Source organism: Vulpes vulpes, chromosome 8 (genome assembly GCF_048418805.1).
Source record: "Vulpes vulpes isolate BD-2025 chromosome 8, VulVul3, whole genome shotgun sequence".
NCBI classification, from domain to species: domain Eukaryota; kingdom Metazoa; phylum Chordata; class Mammalia; order Carnivora; family Canidae; genus Vulpes; species Vulpes vulpes.
This window is the reverse complement of record NC_132787.1, coordinates 103,633,682-103,656,666: the sequence shown is the minus strand read 5'-3', so window position 1 is coordinate 103,656,666 and position 22,985 is coordinate 103,633,682. Positions and strand designations below refer to the sequence as shown.

At 53.6% G+C, this 22,985-nt stretch overlaps 1 protein-coding gene across 10 annotated transcripts in view; it reads left to right on the top strand.

The window, feature by feature from the left end:
* GREB1 (growth regulating estrogen receptor binding 1) overlaps positions 1 to 22,985 on the top strand; it is an 88,565-nt gene that overhangs the window by 24,357 nt on the left and 41,223 nt on the right. For 6 of the 10 annotated variants that reach the window (XR_012003233.1, XM_072767703.1, XM_072767706.1 and 3 more), the window contains exons 5-13: positions 3,551 to 3,733; positions 5,178 to 5,321; positions 7,446 to 7,574; positions 10,834 to 10,947; positions 11,429 to 11,572; positions 13,714 to 13,899; positions 17,947 to 18,291; positions 21,726 to 21,854; positions 22,552 to 22,680. Coding sequence is in view for 9 of the 10 variants with exons in the window: in XM_072767703.1 (XP_072623804.1) it covers positions 3,551 to 3,733; positions 5,178 to 5,321; positions 7,446 to 7,574; positions 10,834 to 10,947; positions 11,429 to 11,572; positions 13,714 to 13,899; positions 17,947 to 18,291; positions 21,726 to 21,854; positions 22,552 to 22,680 (1,503 nt within the window). In the remaining variant the exon portion in view is untranslated. The remainder of the gene's footprint in view (positions 1 to 3,550; positions 3,734 to 5,177; positions 5,322 to 7,445; positions 7,575 to 10,833; positions 10,948 to 11,428; positions 11,573 to 13,713; positions 13,900 to 17,946; positions 18,292 to 21,725; positions 21,855 to 22,551; positions 22,681 to 22,985) is intronic. The other 4 variants (XM_072767708.1, XM_072767709.1, XM_072767707.1 and 1 more) reach the window with 1 other exon arrangement.

The following is a 22,985-nucleotide window of genomic DNA, read 5'->3' as shown; positions in this document are numbered from 1 at the left end:
GCAGCTCTCGGGGGGCCTGGGCCCAGTGCTTTTTAGTGATCTATAAAATGGAAGCTGTGAACTATCTTGGGGGAAGCAATGACTTTAGCTTCTAATTTATAACCCCCCCCACCCACAATTTATAATGAAGGGAATCTTGCTTTAGTGACTTTGAATCAACTGAGGGATTTTGTCGGAGAAGCTGAAAGATTGGAATCTAGGTGCCTGTTTCCTGTGTTTGATGGTAATTCATCCACATTGGCTGACAGCTAAGATGGAAGAAAACATCTGGCCAGAATGTTCTTTTCTTTTTTTTCCTTTGGAGGTAAATGAGTCCTGTGTTCATCCAGCAGGCAAAGAATTAAGCATTTAAGGAATGTATACCCCGTATTGCAGGTGGACTTGCATTTCACCCCGGGGCCCCAGAGTCAAGTCCAACCTGGTCCTTCCCTGGGAGCTTGCCACCTGGTGGGAAAGCCCAGGCGAACAGGGATGCAGCTCGGAGAGCTGCAGGAGGAAAGCTTATGGTACATCTCTGTGCAGCACCCTGTTGCTGAGGGTTCAGCATGCTGAGGCGCTATAGAAGGGTGCACTGAGCCCCAGTGCCAGGGAGGGTGTCTCGGGGGGTGCGCTGTTTGAGCTGGGCTCTGGAAAACTAGGGCGGCATTTTGCCAGTGAGAGAATGACAGTGGCAGCTAAACACTGACCATGGCCACCTTACGGAGCACTTACGTGTGCCAGACACTGCACTCAGAATAAAATAAGCCGTGTGGGCTTATTTGAGGTGGGTGTGTTATTATCTGGCATTTATATAGGAAGAAACAAAGTCACAGAGATGTTAAGTGACTTGCAGGGTCAGTCGGCTAGTAAATGGCAGGTCCTGAATTTGAACCCAGGGCTCTGGCCCTGGTGCTCATACTACAGAGGGTGGGGTGCTCTCAGGCATGGACACGAAGGAGCAGGGTGCGTTGGAGGCGCAGAGTGGAGACTGGGAGTGGGGGCTGCTTGGGCCCCACTTGGGAAAGGCTACAGTGCCTTTTTTTTTTTTTTAAGATTTTATTTATTAGAGAGAGTGAGTGCAGGAGCTGGGGTGGGGTGTGGGGGTGAGGAGCAGAGGGAGAGAGACAAGCAGACTCTGTGCTGAGCGTGGAGCCCAACACAGGACTCGATCCCACCACCCTGAGATCATGACCTGAGACGAGATCAAGAGACACTAAACGGACTGAGCCACCAGGTGCCCCAGGAAGTCATTTTCAAGCTGTGGAAGTAGAGAGACGACTGTAATAGTAGAACCTGCCTGTCTTGTGTCTTCAACAATTACTAATACACAGTCGTGTTTCACTCCAACTGCTTCTCCTTGATCTTCCTAAGTATTAAGAAGCAAATCCCAGACGTGTCATTTCATCTGTAAACGTGTCCATGTGAATCTCTAAAAAGTAAGGGCTTGTTAGAAGCCCTGTACTATCATCAGATCTAAAAAAAAATGGAACAATCATCCCATGATATCAGATATCCAGTGTGTTCAAATTTTGTCTTACAGGGTTTTTTTTTTTTTTTTTTTTTTTACAGTTTGTTTGAATCAAGATCCAAACAAGAGTCTCCCAAAGTGTTTGGTTGACCCGTCACTAATTCTCTCTTTTCACCTAGGCCTCCTCTTTCCTAGTTTCCCCTTCACAGATTCTATGTTCGGAAAGGTTGAACTAAGGTGATTGCTGTGTTTTTTAACTTGCATTTTAGGGCAATCTCCTGGAAGCCACATGAACGTCTGATTTCTCTCCCCTTCGTCCAGAGGGAGAGCTCTTGGCAGGGGAGCTAGCTGTGAGCCTTGCTGCAGGATTCTAGACAATCCCGGGGTCCTGTGGGTTATGTTTCAAGCCTCCTAACACACCATCAGTGTTTGTCCATCTTTCCATGCCCGTTACCCACATCCGAATCCTGACACGGCTCTTAAGGCTTTCCCTGCCTCTCGGGTGGTGGACCTCTGGGTCCATGTGCCCTCGCTCACTGCCCGGGGTGCGCTCCCGTCTGGGTCCCTCTTCCCACACACACGCAGGAGATCTGAGAAGGGAGGTGTGCCTCGGAGGTCCGCCTTCAGAGACAGGAGTAGAAAGTAGATCCTTCCACACTCGAGGTGGAATTTGGCCAAAATATCAAGGCTGGGGGCCACGGATGTGTTTTTTTCCTCATTCGTCATTAGGTAATATTTACCTCCACAAACAGGATTGTGGCAGGAATAACAGAAACCAAACACAAAGCGGAAGAGGAGGAAATTCCCCACCACCCCAAAATGAACATCTGTTTCGTTTTGCCTCTTTTCCTTCTCCATCCACCATCCACGTGGGGCTGTGACATGATTTTCATGGCTTGGCCTCACAGCATGGACGTAATGCTAGACACTGGGTTTTCTCCCTTAATTTGCTGCAGTGAGTCAAAGAGGATGCTATTTTTGTCCTGAGTCGACGTTCATTTCCAGGGAGCGGGAAGGTGTGGCCCTTGTCTGCCTGCGGTGGCCCCGGCCTTAGCCTGGAGCCCTGCTCACCATCCGATGCTCAACTGCTGAGCCACCCAGGCCTCCTGAGACTTGTCCTCATTCCTAAGGCCTTATAAGGAATATTAAATTTGCTTAGGATAAAACAGATCAGAAAACCCAGTAAGTTTCTGTAATGTGGATGTCCCATTTCACTGGTGGAGACGTGTTGAACCTCCACTAACGTGTTATTTTGAACGTCGGCCAGAGGCCTTCGGCGTACCCCGTTTAAACAAGCAGAGCTTACCCACCCAGCGCGTGGCCCAGCGGGGCCCAGGCAGGCTGACCTTTATAAACTTGCTGCCAGAGAACATGATAGACTAGATTAGTCTCAGCCTCAGGGTCTCCCCTACCAGAGGACCTTGACCATAGAAACCAGACACACCAGTGGGCGAGGCAAGGTCTGAAGGAAGGCTTGAGAGAGTGGGTGTAAACACGAGCAGCCGTCAGGCAGAGAAAGCAAACCAGCACGTGTCCCCTCTGTGAACCAGCAGTTCTGAGTGTAGTTTGATCGGACTTTCTAGTTTGTAAAAGGTCTTTTCATGCAGAGTCTCTGGATTATAACCCTTCATAGGAGGTAGTTTTGTCCCGGGGCAGCCTTTCTGGAGCCTCTCACGGCTGGTGGAGCCTCTGTCCGTGCCCAGAAAGGCCCATTCAGGCCTCAGCAGCAGGATGGTGACACTCCTGCAGATGTCTCTGCTCCACGGGCTGCCAGGCCCCCAGATTCCCTCACCTCCAATCTGTGTACCCCAGAGCCCTCCTCGTTTCCCCGGAGGTGGGGGTGATGGTGCCTGGGGCTGAGGGGGGCAGGGTGGGGTGGGGGAGCGTCTCCATGACTAAGTCTTCTTGCTCCTTCTCCCGTCTGAACCCGGGTCATCCTGACCCCTGGCCCAGCATCAGGTGCTAGGGACCTTGGCCCTGTGGAATCTTCTGGTTGGTGGTACAGCGTGAGAATAGTTAGAATTTCCACGACGTCTGTATTATTTGAAGAGCGTGTTGAAGGTAAGTTGGAGGCATTCATGGTTTGTTTCCTCCCCGCCCCAGGTTTTTCTGGCAATTGTGTTGGCTGCGGAAAGAAAGGCTTCTGTTACTTTACAGAATTCTCTAATCACATAAATCTTAAGTTGACGACTCAGCCCAAGAAGCAGAAGCACTTGAAGTATTACCTGGTCCGGAATGCACAAGGGGCTCTCACCAAAGGACCGCTCATTTGCTGGAAAGGCTCAGGTGAGCAGTTCGGTGTGGAGCGGGGTTGGGTGGGGAAGGGGGTAGGTGAATGGGGGGGGGGGGTCCTCCCAGCGGCCCAGGTGGCTGGTAGCATGACTTTGAGGAGAGTGTGCTCTACAGACTCTCCGCAGGCACGATGGCAGGCAAAAGGTCAGGCCCGTGAAATCAGAACGCTGCTGTGCATTATGGGTGTGTCTAGTGCCAGCCTGATTGTATGGGACATTTAAAAGCTGACAGAGGGCCACACTGTGCTGTGCTTTCTTGTGCCAAGTGTTTGGGGTGGAGGTCCTCAGCCGGGGGTGATTTTGTCCCCCATGGGACACTTGGGAACACTTGGAGACCCTTATGGCCCCCGTAAGGGACTGGAGGGTGCTCCTGTCACATCTCAGGTAGAGGCCAGGGGTGCTGCTGGACATCTGGCGGTGCACAGGACACCTCCCCTCTCACAAAGAATTATCCAGGCTAAAGTATCAGTGGTGCCAAGGTTGAGAAACCCTGACATAGCAAAATAATGGCTTGAATAATGCCCCTTCTCTCTCTTCCCCGAACCCTGTGAATAGAGAGGCCAGCCTCACATCCTGTCCTTGAAGAAGTTACTGGGCTCCACTCCTCTTTCCTCTCTCCCCATGTCATGCCTAAGTCAACTATGGAAGGAAGAGGGCAGTGGGTGATGGATTTTCAGAGGCTCAGCCTTAGGACGTCCCCGAGATGCCCCCACTCAACCAGCTGTGGAGGGACGTGTCCAGGAGGGGTCTCAGCGAGAACCACTTGTCCTCACTTGCCTGCGTTGCCTCACTTCTCGTCACCTGGCCTCCCCCCGGCCAGCTTCTGTCAATAGGAGGAAGGGGCTTCAGGAGGGCCTCGCTCTGGCATCCTCCCCCACCTGTCTCCTCTTTTTACATCACTCGATAAGTATTTCTTGAGCTCCTGCTCTCTGCCAGTCATTTCCTGGGAGGCAGTAGTTCTTCCACTGTGGGGCCAGATAGGAATCTTTGATCACTGGCTGTGACCAAGCACCTCACGGGCTAGAGGCGCCCCTGGGAGCCCATCTTCCCAACAGAGGGTGATGTTCAGGATGGAGTGTGCGTGTGCATGTGTGGGGTGGGATATTAGCTATTCTTCTACCTCTGAGGCTGGTCTTTCCTTGGACCTGAAGGACAATGTGATGACTTATTTCAGTTGTCTGGTTTTTTTTCTCTTCTTCCCAAATGCTCATGATGGTTCCCACTCCTGATAATCAGGCTGACCATTAGATGGAGTCCCCTGCCCTTGGCACAGAGCACCCCCGCCTCCCCCAGCTACACCGAAGCAAAGTCAGGAAGGTGCTGGCACCATTTTAGTTCCCTGGGTATCAAGCTCTCTTGTAGGACGGACTCCAGTCTAGGAGAGCATTTCATAACTGGCGGGGAATTGGTTTTCATGCATACGTCTTGTGCCCCCTTAGAGTTCAGAAGCCGGCAGACCGCCGCCAGCACTGGCTCCAGCTCACTCTTCCCGCCGGCGGAGAGCTCCGGGCCCCTGGCTACCTTCTCCGGCGAGCCCATTCCTGGAACTACCCCGAGCATCCCAATGGGAGCACAGCAGGCAGGTGAGGCGACCGAGAAGCACCAGGGAGCTCCATCCACAGGCCTGGCGGGTCCCGGGCATGGGAGCTCGATGAGGCAGCCACACATTCTTCAAGATAACTAAGAGGCGTGCTTTGTACGTCCTCTTTGTCTAGCATGCTGTACGTTTCATCTTGAATTTATAGCAGTTTCTGGCACAGAGTGCTATGTTTTTAATTTGGAAAGATGTCCTGCATTCCTGTTGGCTACAGAATGTGATCCCCTCATTGGTGGTGTGGTGCATTGGGGTCCCTTGGCACCCCCAGTTTGCAGCTTTGAGCTTGCTCCATAACGGCATCAAGTCAGTGCTGGCGCCGAGTTCCTGGAAGGGGGCAGGTGAGACTAGCTAGGGCCACTTAGCGTGTGTGCAATGTGCCACGACTCTGTGTGTGTACCTGCTTGGGACCTAACAGCACCCTGCAAGCAGCCTTGCGTTTCCCGGTGGTACCGCCGGGGAAGTCGAGGCTCGGCTGCTGGCCTTGATCTCGTGAGCAGTAGGAGGTGAGGTCAAGATTTGATAGCACATGTTTCTGGTTCGTGTGCTTGGCGTTTTGCCATTCTGAGCAGGCCTTGTAAGCGTGATAGCTGCTACCACGGCAGCCTCCTCAGGAACTCTGGAGGGTTGGCTGTTCTGGTTCTTCTGGTCCAGAGGGTCTGTAGAGGGGCCTTGAGAGGGGCCTGTGCTCCAGCTCCCACCCGGCTCATCACATTGGGAATGAAAAGGCTATGACGAGGGTTGGGAACTGTGACTTCCCACAGAGGCATCGTGCCTCCCTCTCTGCATGGTGTCTGCTCCTGTCCTCACTGCGCCCAGGCCACCTGGGACCCCTGCCACCAGAGCGGCTGAGAAGGCCACTGTTTTTACCATCAGAATACCTGGATGTGAGTTCCAGTGCGGATACCTTCTGGCTGGGCAAGAAGGGGCAACTCGTTTCAGTTCTTTGAATCTCTGTTTTCTCATCTGTAAAGTTGGACAATTTTTTTTTTTTTTTGGTGGAAGCTCCACGCCCAGTGTGGGGCCCAACTTGGGGCTTGAACTCACAACCCTGAGATCAAGATCTGAGCTGAGTTCAAGGGGTCAGTTGCTTAGCTGACTGAGCCACCCAGGCACCCCAGAGGAAATCTTCTCTAATTTGCAGGGTGATTGTAAGAATTATGTTTGATACTAAGAGTAAATCCTTAGTGCTCGCTACCTGTCAGGCACTGCTCTATACACTCCACTTCTATTAAATCGTGTCCTTCTCACAGTGGCTTGGTTATCGTCGTCTCTGTGGATGAGAAGGTTGAAGCACAGGGTGGTCAAGGAAGTTTAGTATGGTTACTGCTAGGGGGAGGCAGAGTGGGATTCAGACACAGGGCGGCCGGCTTCAGAGCTATGCCCTTACCCCCCTCACCGTGCCACCTCACCCACAGGAAACGTTTTGTGCTACCCCCGCCCTGGGGTGCCTTCAAGGCCATTCTGGCTCATGTGGGCACATCAGCAGTGCAGCGAGGCCCACAAGATTGGTACCCACAGTTTCCCCCAGCATCATCCTCAGGCCTGCGGAGTCCCAGCCCCGTGAGCAGCCCAGACCCGCCTGCAAGCCTGGCAGCTTTCCCGAGCATGTTTGGTACAAGCCTGAGTCTGGAGGGTGCGGGTGAAGGTGAGGGAGAAGGGAGGCGGCACAGCCTTGCCTGCACTCCTGGGATCCAGGGGCCCCACTGGCTACTCAGGCTTCCCTGGTCCTCCTTTCACCCAGGCCATGCTCCCTGGAACATGTGTGCACGTGTGTTTGTGTGGTCTCCGTGGGGAGACTCACTCATCAGCAAAAAGCTAGTTTATAAAAATGGAAGAAAAGTCATTTCCTGGGACGCCTGGGTGGCTCAGCGGTTGAGCATCTGCCTTTGGCTCAGGGCCTGAACCCGGATTCCCGGGATCGAGTCCCACATCGGGCTCCCCACAGGGAGCCTGCTTCTCCTCCCTCTGCCTGTGTCTCTGCCTCTCTTTCTGTGTCTTTCGTGAATAAATAAATAAAATCTTAAAAAAAACAAAAGTCACTTCCTGCTAGCTGGGCTCACGGCGCGCCCTGTGAGCTGACTGTGCGCTCCCCCCTTCTCTCTGCTTCCAGGACCGGCCTCTGAGCATCCCTCGCTAACTGCAGCCGTCGGCCCAGCGGTTCTCAATGGCAAAGATTCCCCGAAGCACCAACAGCTGGTGAAGAATGACCCTTCGGCTGTGCCGCGGCCCTCGGCCCTGGGTAGCCTGGCCTGTCCAGGGGGAGGGGGGTCTCGCTTTTCTCTGGGCCAGGCTGTAGCGGGGGTTGAGGGAGCCACCGAGCTGGGGCCGCTGAGCCTCCTGGAGTTGGTGTGGTTTGGAGGGAGAGCTGGGACCGGCCAGCAGGTGCTTCCAGAGTCTGTGGGGCTGTGCCCGGGTCCTGGTGCTGGGTGGGCCCGCAGCTCCAGCCACCGACTGGGGTGTGTGCAGGGAAGCAGTGGGAGCCCGTTGTGGTGTGGGTGGTGTGTGTCCTCTCTGTGTGGTGTCTGCTCCTGTCCTCACTGCGTCCAGGCCACCTGGGACCCCTGCCACCAGGGCAGCTGAGGAGGCCACTGTTTTTACCATCAGGATACCTAGACCTAAGTTCCAATGGGGATACCTTCTGGTTGGGCAGTTTGGGGCAACTCGCTTCAATTCTTTGAATCTCTGTTTCCTCATCTGTAAAGTTGGAGAATTTGTTGTTGTTGTTGTTGTTGCCGGTACGCAGCACGAGGGCTGTCGAGTTCTGGAGAAGTAGGGGGCAGTGAGGTGTCATGGGCAGACCATGGGCTCCCACCTCAGATAAATAGGACTTCGAAACTTGGCTGTGTCTCTTATTTGTTGGGGGACCTTGGGCAAGCCTTCTGCCTAAATTGTTTCCACACCTGGAGACAAGAGTTCAGCTCTCAGGGCCGCTGAGAGGGTCCGATGAGGGACTGTATGGAAATTCAGGGCACATCTGGCAGCTCCCTAGTGGGTGGCATAGTGGGGTCCCTCTCAACATCATCATCGCTGAGCTGGTCTTTTCAAGGAGGGCTTCCTGGAGGAGGTGACCCAGCTGAGCTACAACATGCTTGGGGAAGCTTGGGCGATGAGAAGAGGGCACGTGGAAGAGGGTGCAGAGGTGACTTGCGAGAGGAGGGGCCTGGGAATCTCTGAGCTCTGTGCTTGCCTGTTCATGCTCAGGGGAGCCATTTAGTGGGGGGCCATTTAGTGAGCCGGGCTTCCCTCTCTCCCCGCCCCACGCCCCACAGCTAACCCTGCCCTGAGGCTAACCCTGCCTTTCTGGGAGTAGCTCTGATGTCTCCTCCCACAGAGGGCTCCCTCCCTCCCTGGGACGCCCCAGGCATCCCTCTCACCTCTGGGCCATAGGTGTCCTTCAGGTAGTGAAGTGGGGCCCGTGTCATCCCCATCTCGGGCCCCGGGCACCCAGCAGCCATGGACACGAATGGAATTGCCTTAACAGCACAGCTGAAACGTCAGACGTGCTGGGCCTTCCGGCCTGCTCTGGGGAGGGAGGAAATCAGTTTTAGGAAGCTGTTTCTGAAACTGCAGGAGGTGTTGAATTTGGGCTTGGGGTTGTTGCTCGGTGGGGAAATGCTGCCCCCTGCTGGGGGGGGGGTGTTAGCAAGTGCCCGGGGTCCTTGCTTGGTGGTCCCACACCGGGTGTCCGGGTGCTGCATGCCCTGCAGTGAGTGGACTACACAGTGAAGACTTGTTCACCCCAAATGCCCAGTAGTGACCCCCTCGCCAGCCCCAGGAGGGGCTCCACTTCTCCCCCACCGCGAGAAGTGGTCCACATGGGTAGCGCAAGGACGACTCCCTGTGATGTCACTTTGGGAGCATTGAAGAGCTGAGTCCACGAGGGGCGGCTGGAGCTTGTGTCCCAAAGGGGGAAAATATCTGTAGACCTTCCCTCCTTAGTGTCGAGGCCCAGCCCCTCTGGGGTAGTTCACTGTGGTTTTTGGAGGCGCTGGCATCTTCGTGTCCATGGGAGCACCTCGTTGGCCTCCAAGGACAGGTGTTTGGGCCGTAGAAGATGTGGTGGAGACGGAACAGCCTTGATTGTAGCTGCTCCTGCCTTGCTGTGTGTGTGTGTGGCGGGGGGCGGGGGGGGGGGGGTCGACGGAACCCACCTGCTTGAGAGCTCTGTGTAAACAAAGTACTTTGTGTTTGAACTTTTTATTCACTTTTGCTTGGTCTAAGGAAGAGGTGAGAATAATTATAGTACCTGTAAGAGACTCTAGAGCAATAACCCTCAAACTGTAGAGTGCTTAGGTTTAGCCAGGGTGCCCGTGAAGAATGGTCTTTTTTTCTCATTGTTTCAGAGATCTGGGTTCTGTAGGTCAAGGCAGGGCTCAGGAGTGGACAGTTTTAGCAAGCCTCTGCTGCTTCCATCCAGCTCCTTCTCAGACCAGATTTACAGAAACATTGCTCTCAACTGTGACTTTTTTTTTTTTTTAAGATTTTATTTATTCATGAGAGACACACAGAGAGAGCGAGGCAGAGACACGGGCAAAGGGAGAAGCAGGCTCCATGCAAGGAGCCCGACATGGGACTCGATCTGGGGCCCCCAGGATCACGCTCTGGGCTGAAGGCAGGCACACTAAACCGGGCTGCCCTCAACTGTGACTTTCAAAGCCGGTTGTGACTTAGGGTCATTAGGGAGCTCAGGATCCTCATGATGCCTGGGTTCCCCAGATGCTTTTGGTTTATATGGGATGGGGTTACGTCCAGGCACAACGTGTTAAAGGTTTCCCAGGTGAGTTTCACACGTAGTCATAGCTGAACGGGTAGCTCTAAACCTTGGGGCAATTTTGTGTCGGATTGCTCAAAAAAATATGGTAACCAATTCTTGGTATTTTGCATCACCCAGGACCCTAGCATGAGTCAACCCACATGCTGGTATCTAGTGTGGGCAGAGATGACTCAGGAACAGCAGCGGATACCGGCTTCTGTTCCTCTGGGTTTCTCTGGCCTGAAGCTAGCGGTCAAGGCCAGGGGGGGTGCGGAGCACAGGTGGAGCGGTACTGCCCCCCAGTGGTGAAGCCGCGGTGGTGGGTTCAGTGTGGCTGAGGCTTGTCTGCAAGAAACCCACAGGCTCTCCTTCCCTGGAGTGTTTAGAGGAGGAGGGTGAGGAGGATGTGACCTTGGGGGCCCCCGGTCAGTGGGCCCAGACTCTGTGCTTTATGTACATGCTGTTTAGCCTTTACCAGACCACCTTTCACGGTAGAATTTATGATCCCATTTTAAAGACTAGGATATTGAGGCTCAGAGATAAGGCACGGCACTTGGGTGGTTTGGAATGAAATGTTTACCGAAGGGGAAACATGAGGGGTATTTCCTCATGCCCAGATGCTTCGTTAACAGCTAATGACCGTTGTCAAGCTCTGATATCTAAAAATAACAAGTGTTCTCCAAATCAGGGGAATGTTCTGAAGCATTGTCCTTGGTGACAGCCTAATCCATACTCTGTTGTCTAGGTATCTTATCAAACTCCGGGCCCCCCAAAAAACGCCACAAAGGGTGGTCTCCAGAGTCTCCATCAACTACAGATGGTGGCTACTCCCAGGGTGGTGGGAACAGAGCTAAGTATGGTAAGTGACAGCAGCCTTGCCAAAAATCCAAGACTTGGGTACTGGTGGTGGTGCTGCTTGTGGGGTACGGGTGTGTGTGTGCCCATATGTGTGTGTGTGCATTGTGTGAATTGGTGAGGATGTTCTGGGGGGCAGACTGGGGTATAAATGAAGGGTCTCTCATATGTTGGAGCTGCACAACAGAGGCCAAGGGTCTTGTATGGCAGTGACGTAGCTCCTTGACCCTAAAGGAATGTAAAAGGGGCTTGCCTGTCACATGGCAGAGAGATTGAAGAGGAGATTGTGTTGTTCGGTGGGAAAGGCTGGATCAAGCGACTGTGAAGGTGCTTTGACCTCAGGAATCTGATTGCAAGCCTCGGGTGCTCCCGTAGTGGGGGTAAGGGTGAGGTTGTAGCAGATGTGTAGGCCGGTCTGATGTCAGGTCTGCCGGTGAGGGAAGCCCGGTTCCGTGTGTCTTCTAATGCTCTTGGCATGTTCCTAGAGAGCGCAGGCATGTCCTGCATGCCCCAGGTTGGCTTGGTGGGACCAGCTCCAGTCACTTTTCCTGTTGTGGCCTCCGGAGAGCCAGTGTCTGTTCCTGACAACTTGCTGAAAATCTGCAAGGCAAAGCTGGTGATATTTAAAGGCAAGTATAGCAGTGAGACAAGTGGTGGTGGTCGGGGAGCCTAAAGGAGTCTGCAAGGAACAGACCACAGGCTGACGCCAGGGCTGTCCTCCTGAGACAACTCTAAGACCTCTTCCAGGGCAATGAAAGATCTGAGCAGACCAGTCACTGATCAGATGCCAAGAGTTCTAGAGCTTTGTCACAGTTTTCCACAACGAGCCCAGGTAAAATGATTCTGTTCCATTGTTCATGGATTCATTCGTTCAACCTCACTGAGCTGCTGCCCCAGTAACAGATCCAGTACAAAGCACCAGGGACTGGAGGTGGATCCATCAGCCCCTTGCTGCAAAGGACCCCTGGCCTGGCGGGTAGTCCTGTTGTCACCCTGGGCCACGAGTATATTTTGACTATGAAGTCTGACTTTGGGCAAACATGGCCACGGTCACCATGTGGAAGCATAAAAGAAAACTAGATTTGATGTCTGCTTTGTGGCAGCAGGCTAACGTATGCTGCGTGGAGGTAGATGTTTGGCTCAACTGAAGAAATCCCTCTCTAGTGAAAGAGGAAATTTGAAATGTGAAGCTTTGGCATAATTTTTTTGATGATGGTATTTACTGGTACCACGTGCTGGCCTGTGACAAACGCACGCACACATATACATGCACATTCAGACCCTTCTTAATCAAGTTAATACCCTATTTGGTATCGTGTTTGTAGGAATAGAGGAGAGAAGGCAGTAGGAAAGTGGGAGAGATATCTTACCCCTTAATTAAGAAATAAGAGAGGCATTCCTTTCTTTTTCCTAAAAAACCAAAACTGGACAGGGTATTTAGGAAGAAGGGTGCAAATCTGGGTTTTGGATTGGGCATGAGGCAGGGCCAATATCCCGTTGGGTCCTATTGGCTGATTAGGGTGGAGGTCAACGTGCAACAGCATTACATGTGTTCTTCATGTGGACGTTATGCGTCTGGTGGGCCCTGAGAACACAGTGGTGAGGAAACAGAGCACGGTGGTATGGGCGGGACTGCACCTGCACCTCCCCCGAGCCAGGGGCCCCAGGGAAGTCGGGGTGAGGGTCCAGCAGACCTGCATCTAATGGCTACTGACCTCAGATGTGGATCGTCCTCCTTGTTTCTCAAGTTCACTGCACTTTCTGGCAGAGGTGCTGTGTTTGAGCTATGCGTCCCTGGCTCTCTCCTCCTGCCCCTACCCACCACAGGCCCAAACCCCACCTGTGCTTTCAGACCCACTCTGTGCCTTCTCCATGAGGCTGCCTCAGTTTCCCTTTCACCTGGGCCCCAGTGCAGCTTCAACTATAATGTTGGCAAGCAGTAGTACCCAGCTGTGGTCCATGGCCCAGCAGAACCAGCATCCTCCATGACCTATTCCCAGGCCCATCCCAGAAGCAGAATCAGGCCCCATTCCAGAATGAGAACTGAGGGGCAGGGCCCAGCAATCTGTGTTTTAGGCCGGGTGTGAGGGGCCCCTCATACACCCTCAGGTTTGGGGAGCAATTCCTTGAGGGTGTGAACTGTCTCAGTCATCAGATCTCCCTGGAGCCAAGCCTGATGCCCACCCAGAGCATACAGCAGGTGTTCAGTAAGTGTGTGTTTGGTGAGTTAAGTGTAGCCCGCCTGAGTACAGGACGCCACACACGCATTTAGTGCATCCAGTCATCTCAGCCGTCCCACGAGGACTGCATGTGTTCACCCCATCCTGCAGATGTGGAGACTGAGGCCTGGCAACGTCACACTTCCTGCCCAGAGCCCCACAGCCAATGCACGGCTGGCTCTTCCGCCTCCGAGGACTGTCATCAGAAATAATCTATAACGTGCGCTATAGTCAGCAGAGGCATAAGGCGCTGCTTCCACGAGGTTCTGTAGTCAGTGCTGGGGGGTAGCGCCCGAGTGACGCTGCAGCTTTGGGTGCGTCCCCCCGGCCCACCTGTGAAACGTGGCATTGAAGCAATGCCACAGGCCTGGTCCCCTCTCAGAGCTGCTGCCCTAGGTCAGCGAGGGCGGGATGTCCGAGATCTCCCCAGAAAGGGGCACGTGGCTCACCCCGGCGGCGTCTCGCCTGCGTGCCTTGGCTCCCTTGTACTTGGAGATGTGCTCGTGTGGGTCCACACGCCGTGCCCGGGGCCCAGTGCTCTTCTTCCGTAGGCCACGGGAACTTCCCTTACCTCTGCGGGAACCTGAACGACGTCGTCGTGAGCCCCCTCCTGTACACATGCTACCAGAACTCGCAGTCGATCTCTCGAGCGTATGAGCAGTACGGGGCCTCCACCATACAGCCCATCTCGGAGGAGATGCAGCTGCTGCTCACCGTCTACTATCTCGTCCAGCTGGGTGAGTCTCCCTCCGGCCGCGGGGGACTCGTGGGCAGAGTGCTCCGGAGGAGGAAATGCATAAGCCCCGATCGCTGCCCGTCACGCAGAGCCCTTGTGCAGCCACGGCTGGCCTGGCGGAGATGGAAGCACCTGGAAGCACCGGGAACGTGCTGATGGTGCTGTGGGGTCACCGCCCCGAGGGCCTGGGGAGGGCATAGAGTGAGTCAGAACCTGTGGGACAACCCCCAAACCATTACCTGCCGTTCCAGATGCACAGAGAGAGATCAGGGAGGAGCACACAAAGACTCTGCCCCTGGGACAGTATATTCTAGTGGGAGAGGAACTGTGAACGGTTGGAACACGCAAGCAGGGAGAGGGGAGGGAGCAGAGTGTGTGTGTGTGTGTGTGTGTGGTGGGGGGTTGACTCAGCATCACAGAGCAAGGCCTCTGTGAGGAGACCCCAGTGGGCAGGAGCGGCCTTGTGAGGAGGCAGGGAGGCTGAGGGAGAGGCTGGTGAGGGACGAGGCCCAGGCCCTAGTGGCTGCAGCACCAGGAGGGGCACCGTCAGAGGGGCAGGGCCTCACGCTACTGTCAGGAGTTTGCACTTCAGACACATTGAGAGGCAGCTTGCACCAGTCGGCTCCGGCTGCCCTAGCAGAGAACCTCGGACCAGGGGCTCAAGCAGCAGATCTTTTCTTTTCTTTTCTTTTCTTTTCTTTTCTTTTCTTTTCTTTTCTTTTCTTTATTCTTTTCTTTTTTTCTTTCTTTTCTTTCTTTTCTTTTCTTTTCTTTTTCTTTTCTTTTCTTTTCTTTTCTTTTCTTTTCTTTCTTTCTTTTCTTTTCTCTTTTCTTTCTTCTTTCTTTCTTTCTTTCTTTTTCTTTCTTTCTTTCTTTCTTTCTTTCTTTCTTTCTTTCTTTCTTTTCTTTCTTTTAAGATTTATTTATTTATTCATGAGAGATAAACGGAGAGAGAGAGGCAGAGACCCAGGCAGAGGGAGAAGCAGGCTGCCTGCAGGGAGCCTGACGTGGGACTCAATCCGGGATCCTGGGATCACGCCCTGAGCCAAAGGCAGACAGACACTCAACCACTGAGTCACCCAGGCATCCCCATACATTTCTTTTTCAGGGTTCTGGAGGCTGGAGGCCCAGCATTCAGGGGGCCAGGACGGTCGGGTTCTGGTGAGGCTTCTCTTCCTGGCTTAGAGACGGCGCCTCCTTGCCGTGCGCTCACAGGGCCTGGGCACACACGTCGTGTGTGGGGAGAGGGACACAGGCCTCCGGGGTCTCGTCTCTTCTCGTACCACCCCAGTCCCACTGGATCGGGGCCTCATCCTGTGACTCACCTAATGTCAATACCTCCTTAAAGGCCTTGTCGCCAGGTGCAGTCACGATGAAGGTTGTGGCATCCACATATGAATTTGGCGGTGTGGGGTGGGACCAGTTCAATCCACAGTGCCTCTGGAGTAGTTTAGGGGTGGCTAGGATCTGACCTTTGCTTCCAGAAGACCACACTGGCTACTGTGTGGGCTTGGATAGGGCAGAGGCTATGTTGTCTCAGGATGAGTAGGAGGTGGCTTTGACCATTAAGGGTCACGGGGCGGCGGGGGAAGATGCTGGATTTACTCTGAAGGTAAGGGTGGTAAGGTGTCTGTCAAGCAAGGAGGGGAAGGTGCAGCCTGGGTTTTGGCCTGAGCCCCTGGGTGGATGGTGGAGCTAGAGGTGAGCACAAGTTCTATCTTGGCAGTTTCAAGTTAGAGACGCCTGTGAGGCAGCCTGGAGGCTGATTCCAGGATTTGGCTGGATAAGACTTGAGCCCCAGGGAGGACATAGAGCTACAGGTGTAAATTTGGGGAACGTTGGCCCAGTGATGATCTGTATTGAAGCTTGGAGACTGGAAAAGAGCCTCTGGGAGAAAGGCACCAATGTTTGAGCCCCGGGGCACCTCCATGGTCAGAGATCTGGAGGAGGTGGATGGAGCCGCCTCCACGAAGGAACGAAGGAACCATGAGGATGTTACCTGGTATGGTCAGGAATCTGGGAAAGCATGACCACGTGTCTTGCCCCTTCTCATGACCTGCATCCCATCCCAGTAAGCATCCTGCATCCCATCCTGCATCCATCCCAGTAAGCATCCTGCATCCCAGTAAGCTCTGCTTCATCCCAGATCCACCCTCGTCCACCCTCTCCATCATGCCTCCCTTGCCAGGGCGCTGCTCTTGCCCCCATTCTGCACATCTGTCACAACTGTGAGTCTAATTGTATCTGTTCTCTGCTGGAACCTGCCAGGGTTTCCTATCACACGCTCAACTGCACTGGTTCCAGGGGCCAAGTGACTGGCCTGCCTCCCACAGCTGCTTCCTCTGCTCCAGCCCTGTTCTTCCCCCAGGCATACCAGTCTCTCCTGCACTTGCTGTTCCTTCCCTGAGAAACGCTCCTGCCCAAGACATTTGTACGACCACTGCTTCATGGCCTCTGAGTTTTGCCTCATAAGTCCTCTAGGGAGGCCTTATCATCTAAGACCACACCCTCCCCCCTGCCCTGCCCGGGCCCCTGTGGCTCTGTCTCCTCTTTATCGTGCTTTCAGAGCACCAGCACTCCCAGGAATTACATGCCATGTGGATTCATCTACTTTAAATGCATCTCCCCTAGTTAGGATGTAAGGTCTGTGAGATCAGGAACATTGGTTGAGTTCACGTCTCTGTGTCCAGCAGCACCTGCACCTGTAGTGTAAAGTTGGCACTTGGACAGCGTGTGTTGAAGGAACAGTAAACATTGATGTGGAATCCAGTGAAAGTGTTTTGGGAGAGGGACTAGTCACCTGAGTCAGGGAGGCCAAGAGCGGAGCGAAGACTGGTCATTGGCCTGGCCATTGGGTTTGGGTGTATTGAAGGGATTGGCACCCCTGATGATGAATGTGTATAAGGAGCATGGGAACAAAAGCTACGTGCTGCAGTGGGCTGGAGAAAGGAGAGGAGACAAGCGTGGTGAGGGTAGACAACTCTCCCAAGAGCTTTGCTTAGTGATGGAGCTTCCAGAAGGAGGTGTGGGCTCAGGGGAGAGATGTTAACGATGGGAGGTCTAACAGCTAATCTAATAAAATCATGGCATAGCTAGGTGAGGGGTAGTGTGATCCCCATCTTTGAGATCAGGAATCGGTACCCTAACGGATCCGTGCTGGTGCTGGGTGGAGCTGGGAGGAAGCAGGTCTTCTGAATTGAAGTGGGGTGCTCTTTCCTCCAGCTCACCCAAATATAAAATTTGGACAAATATACCAGAAAATGTCTGTAGGAAAGAAATGCTAGAAGCATTCAGTCTCACTAGGCATCAAAGAGGCACAGATGAACAAATCAGGTAATGTTCTCAGTTACGTTAACACGAGCGATGGTATCCGGTGGAGCTAAGGGTGCAGTAGAACCAGTGTCGTCACATGCCGTGAACGTCATGGTGGGCTGACACACGTAGGCCATCTGGAAACAGTCGATGCGTATCAGTTGGCTGCAGATGCCCAGTTTTGAGTATTTAGGAAATTAGGTTCTAGGCATCAAAAGGCGTATCATGGGAGTATTTATAGAGGTGGTTATTTGGAAGCAGTAAAAGGGTGGATAGTGGAGACACTGCTGAGTAAATGGTGGTGCTCGTATGAAGGGACTTGAGGTCAAGCCCAGGGACGGTGCTGGTTGTATAGACTGCCGCCAGCCTGACCCCGGGCTCCGTGTGGCAGGGGTGGGAGACAAGTCCTGAAGTCCCAGGCTTCAGCCCTTCCAGCGATTTAAAACCTGTAGTGGTGGGACGCCTGGGTGGCTCAAGCGGTTTGGCACCTGCCTTCAGCCCAGGGCCTGATCCTGGAGACCCGGGATCGAGTCCCACAGCTGCGAGGCTGCTGGCACCTGCCTGTCCTCCCGGAGTCTGTCTGTCGGTGGAGCAGGAACCACGTCAAGGGTGTCCCTGTGGAGCCCGCCTGAGATGTTCCGGCTGCTGGTCGAGGGCAAGCCCAGGACCGCCCTGCGTAGACGGCTGTGGGCAGGCGCTGAAGCCTCTGCCGCCGTCCTGTCCCTGTCGTTGCCAGCAGCCGACCAGGTGCCCCTGATGGAGGACCTGGAGCAGATCTTCCTGCGCTCGTGGCGCGAGTCGCACCTGACCGAGATCCGGCAGTACCAGCAGCCGCAGCCCTGCCCGCCCGCGCCCAGCGCCGTGGCCCCCGTCACCTCGGCGCAGCTGCCCTGGCTGGCCGGCCTGGCCGCCAGCTCCTGCAACGACAGCGTGCACATCATCGAGTGCACCTACTCCCTGGCCGAGGGCCTCTCGGAGATGTTCCGGCTGCTGGTCGAGGGCAAGCTCGCCAAGACCAACTACGTGGTGATCGTCCGCGCGTGCCGCAGCCCTGCCATCGACTCCTGCGTCGCGGTCACGGGTGAGCCCTGCGCCTGGGCTGGCGGGGAGGGGGCTGCGGGAAAAGCAGCTGTGCCCCGTTCCTGGTCCTTGGCCCTCGTGGCCGGAGTTTCTGGCCGCACCTGGGTAGTAGCCGCTGGGGTGCCCTCCCGGGGTGGGCTACGGTGTGGGCTACGCAGGCCCTGGCTGGTGCGCAGAATTAAAATCCATCTGTCCTCCGCCCCAGTGTGGGGTGAGCATTCCCACTTCCCCCTGGAGAGCCTGGGTGGAGTCTGGGTAGACGGAGTGGAAAACCTGGCTCTGTGCCCCTGGTGACGTGACCAGTCCCTTACCAACTCCTACCCTCCCTTCCTTCCATTACCTAATGTGGAACAACAGGATAGCGATCTTACTGTATAATGTGGCTTAGCGAGCCAATTAACTAGTGATAAAAACACTTATTTTATTTATTTATGAGAGACACAGAAAGAGAGGCAGAGACACAGGCAGGGGGAGGAGAAGCAGGCTCCATGCAGGGAGCCCGATGTGGGACTCCATCCCAGGACCCCAGGATCAGGCCCTGAGCCGAAGGCGGGTGCTCAACTGCTGAGCCACTCAGGCACCCCTAAAAACACTTATTGAAGCCCTATTATGTGCAGCCACTGTTCTAGAGGCTGGAGATCCAGGCATGAAGACAACAAGGTCCCTGCTTTCCTAGGGTAGACATGCTGGTAGGAGAGGCAGACGCCAGACCTGGTGCAGAACATCTCGAGTGAAAGGGCCAAGGGATGGAGGATCCCATTTGGGAAGCTGGCTCTGAGGAGGGGCCAGGTGAACCTACCTAAAGAGGTGACAGTAGAGCAGGGCCTCAGAGAAATGAGGAAGCAGGAGATGTTACGCCTGGGGACAGCTCTGGGGCTCCCCAAGACCACATGGAAGCGTGCCTGGCACATTGTAGGGAAGCAGGGCGCCAGGGCAGAGGGTGAGACAAGACCCTTGTGTGGGGGCCTCGACAGCCTTATCAGAACTTCGGGTTTTGGGATGTGTGAATTGAGAAACCATTGGAAGAATTTTCTGTGTGGAGAGCAGACCGGGGCAGGGCGCAGCTGGGGTGGAGGCTGCTGGCCCGTCCAGTGCCCAGTGCCCAGGGCCGGGCAGAGATGCAGTGGAGCGTGCTGGTTCTGGGTGTTGGCGAAGTGGGTGCTGCAGGGTTTCTGGGTGGGGCCTGTGGGAGGAAGCAAGGACTTAGGGACCACCCGGAGGGCTTTGGCCTGTGTAGCTGGAAGAGTGCAGACACCATCTACTGAAATGGAAGGCGCCCCGCAGAGGTATTATTGTTATTTAAAACTTTTATGTATTTGTTTATTTATTGTTAAATATTTTATTTATATATTCACGAGAGACACAGAGGGAAAAGCAGGCTCCCTGCGGGGAGCCCGATGTGGGACTTGATCCCAGGACTCCAGGATCATGACCTGAGCCAAAGGCAGATGCTCAACCTCTGAGGCACCCAGGGGCCTCTGCTTTTTAAAACTTTTAACTTGTTCTCATGGAACAAGGGAGAGACACCAAATAGGTCAGATGCTCCTGTTTGATCCAGAATTGGCTCCTCCCTTTGTCAACATGCAGACATCAGTGACAGGGACATAGCAGTCTTGGGGTGTTGGCAAGAAGGCGTCTCTGGGTTGGGCTTATAGAGGGTGAGCAAAGTAACAAATATAGACAACTATGTTGAGAAATTTTTCTTTAAAAGGAATAAAGAAACGGGAGATAATAATGGGAGGTGGAATGGGGTCAGGTTTTTGTGGTTGTTCTGGGTTGGGCAGTATAAGCCTATGTTTGGTATGGAGAATGATGCAGAGAGGGAAAAGCAGGTGATGCAGGCGGGAAAGGGCTGGTTAGGGGGTGTCCTCCAGTGGCAGAGAGGGCCGGGGCTGCGGCGCACAGTTGGAGTGTCGGCCCTAGGATTTGCAGGAGTCGAGTCGGCGTGACTGTGGTCTTCTCTCCAGCCACGGCCAGCAGCTCGGTACAGTCAGAGCAGGAAGGGGGTTTGGTGCAAGGTGTGTTGAGGAGGGATGCTAGAGAGTGGGGTGTTGCTGGACCTGGACTCTCCGTCAAGGTGGGGGGGGCATGAAGACATCCGGGAGGCTCCACGGATCTGAGAAGAGTGGAGGGAATTGTTGGAGTGTCAGAGGTGGCTGGGGAGTGGGCTGTAGGGAGTGGGGGATTCAGAGGAGCAGAGTTATCAGGTGACCAAGCCCAGGGTGTCGTGGTTGCAGGTGGATGGGGGGAAGCAGAGGACAGCTCCTTGGAGGAGATGGGATATATCGAGCAACTTTCATGTGCCAGGTTGGTCTTTGTGTATATTGTCATGTTACCCTGTGCAGTGACTTCACTAATTCACTGACCTCATTTGTTCCTCTCAGAGCAATAGGAACATCTAGCCACAGCTTCCTCTTGTTAGCTAAAAAGGAACACAAGAGGGATGCCTGGTGGCTCAGTGGTTGAGTGTCTGCTTTTGGCTCAGGTCATGATCCCCGGGTCCTGGGATCAAGTCCTACGTCGGGTTCCCTGCAGGGAGCCTGCTTTTCCCTCTGCCTGTGTCTCTGCCTCTCTCTGTGTGTCTCTCATGAATAAGTAAATAAAATCTTAAAAAAAAAAAAAAGAACACAAAATTTTGAAGTCTAGTATTTTCTTAGGGAGTCATTGGATACAGATTTCTCAACTTAAAGAGGACTATTAGTCAAGATTTAAAACCTTGCTCTTAACATTGTTGCAAGGTTTTCATAGATCTTGGGGGGGTCAGTTTGTAAAATCAGAATAATTTTTGGAGGATAAGTACACTCCTATTTTTGGAATTAAGAAAATGATACCACTGCTATTGCGTGTTTTAAGCCTGAAATTTTTGTATCTCTTTTTATGAACTTAAAAAATGCACGTTGTTACCATGCCGTGCCCCGGTTCTCCTTGAGCATTCTTGATCGTAAACTCACTCCTTTTTTTGGTTTTGCTTTTATTTTATAAATTCCTTACATGGTTTGAGTAGTACTTTTGGAAATAAACCCAGAGGACTGATGTTATGTCTGGGATCAGGCTAAGCATTTTATAAACGGTGTCTCGTTGACAGTCCTCCCGACGGTCCTGTGAAGTAGATACTGCGGCGAGTGAGTCCCATGTGTCGGGGGAACCGGGGCTGCAAGGGTGATGTACCTCCTGCTACACAGCTAGCAAGTGGGAAGAGAGGTTCCAAGGCCAGTGCTCTGGGTTTTCCCTCTTATCATCCTATTAAACTGAGCCAGAGATGGTTTATGTCATTTATTCGCTGAGCAGCATGAGTACCTGCTCTTAACCAGGCTTGGTGACGGCTTGGGGGGTTAGAGAGAGAAAGAGAGCAATGGGCACAGACTCTGCCGTCGAGGGGCTCACGTGCTAATTCTGAGTGGAGGGGCTCAGTGAACGTTGTTGTTTGTTTTCTAGGAAAATACCAAGCCCGAATCCTTTCCGAGAGCCTTCTCACCCCAGCGGAGTACCAGAAAGAAGTCAATTACGAGCTGGTTACGGGCAAAGTGGACTCCTTGGGGGCCTTTTTTAGCACCCTGTGTCCAGGTAGGTTTATAGTGAGACAGGTGTAAATTCATGAGAGGGAGGGGCCAAAACAAAGATGCAGGGGTGAAGCCCTCCGGGAGCTCGGCCCCTGGGACCTGCTGCAGCTGGCCGTGGTTTGGGTGTGCAGGGTGACCCTTCGTTCTCGTGTTAGCATTTACCACCCTTTCTGTGGTGGCCTCTGGCTGGCCGTCTTCCTGTGATGGCTGTGGGTTCTCTGAGGTGGGGGCTTTGTGGTTTCTGCTTTTTGGGGGCCACGAGGGTCTTAGGCCCCCAGCCCTGTGCACTGCCGCTCCCTACCTCCCGCTCTGAATTGCTTGAGGCCATCTCAGTCCATGGGTTCTATGCCAGGAGTCCTGTGCCCTCCTGCCTTCTTTGCCTGGCTCCTCACCCCATTTCCTCCTAGAAACTTTCACTGGCCCTTCCTCCTCTAGGATGGACTTGGACCCCTTCCTCTTGTCCTTTAACGTCTGGCTTCTTCCTTCTGTCCTGGCACCTACCACCTCACGGTGTGATTTTCTCAGACATATTTGCCTTCCTTACCAGGCTGTGGGCTCTGTGGCTAGATGGGCTGTGTCTTCTTTATTTCCATTACCCCCGGGCCTGGGACAGTGCCTCATACATAGTACGTGTCGTGTGGATGTTTGCTTAATTTCACTGGGATGGAAAAACCCATTTCTGTTCTCTCTATTTTGGGCAGAGGGTGACATTGACATTTTACTGGACAAATTTCATCAGGAAAATCAAGGCCATATTCCATCTTCACTTACTGCCTCCTCTGTGACCAAATCAGCATCCCTGGATGTCGGCGGAGCACCGGCATGCACAAGTGAGTGATGCCAGGGAGCCAGGGGCCAGGGCCTGGGCTGGTGAGACAGTCAGTGTCCAGGGGGCACCAGGGGAGGCCTATGAGGAAGCAATGTTAGAGGCACATCCAGAAGGCAGGGCATCTCCTTTGTTAGCATCAGAGTGGACAAATATATCATTTTTATTTTAGTCCTTAACACTAGTGGTCTCATCCTACCCTGAAATGTATGCCTGTACATACATTTTTCCTGAGAAGGTACATTTCTCTGTGTTAATTTCCAGTGTATCAACGCATTGTGGAAATAGTTTATTCCAAAAGCATTCTAG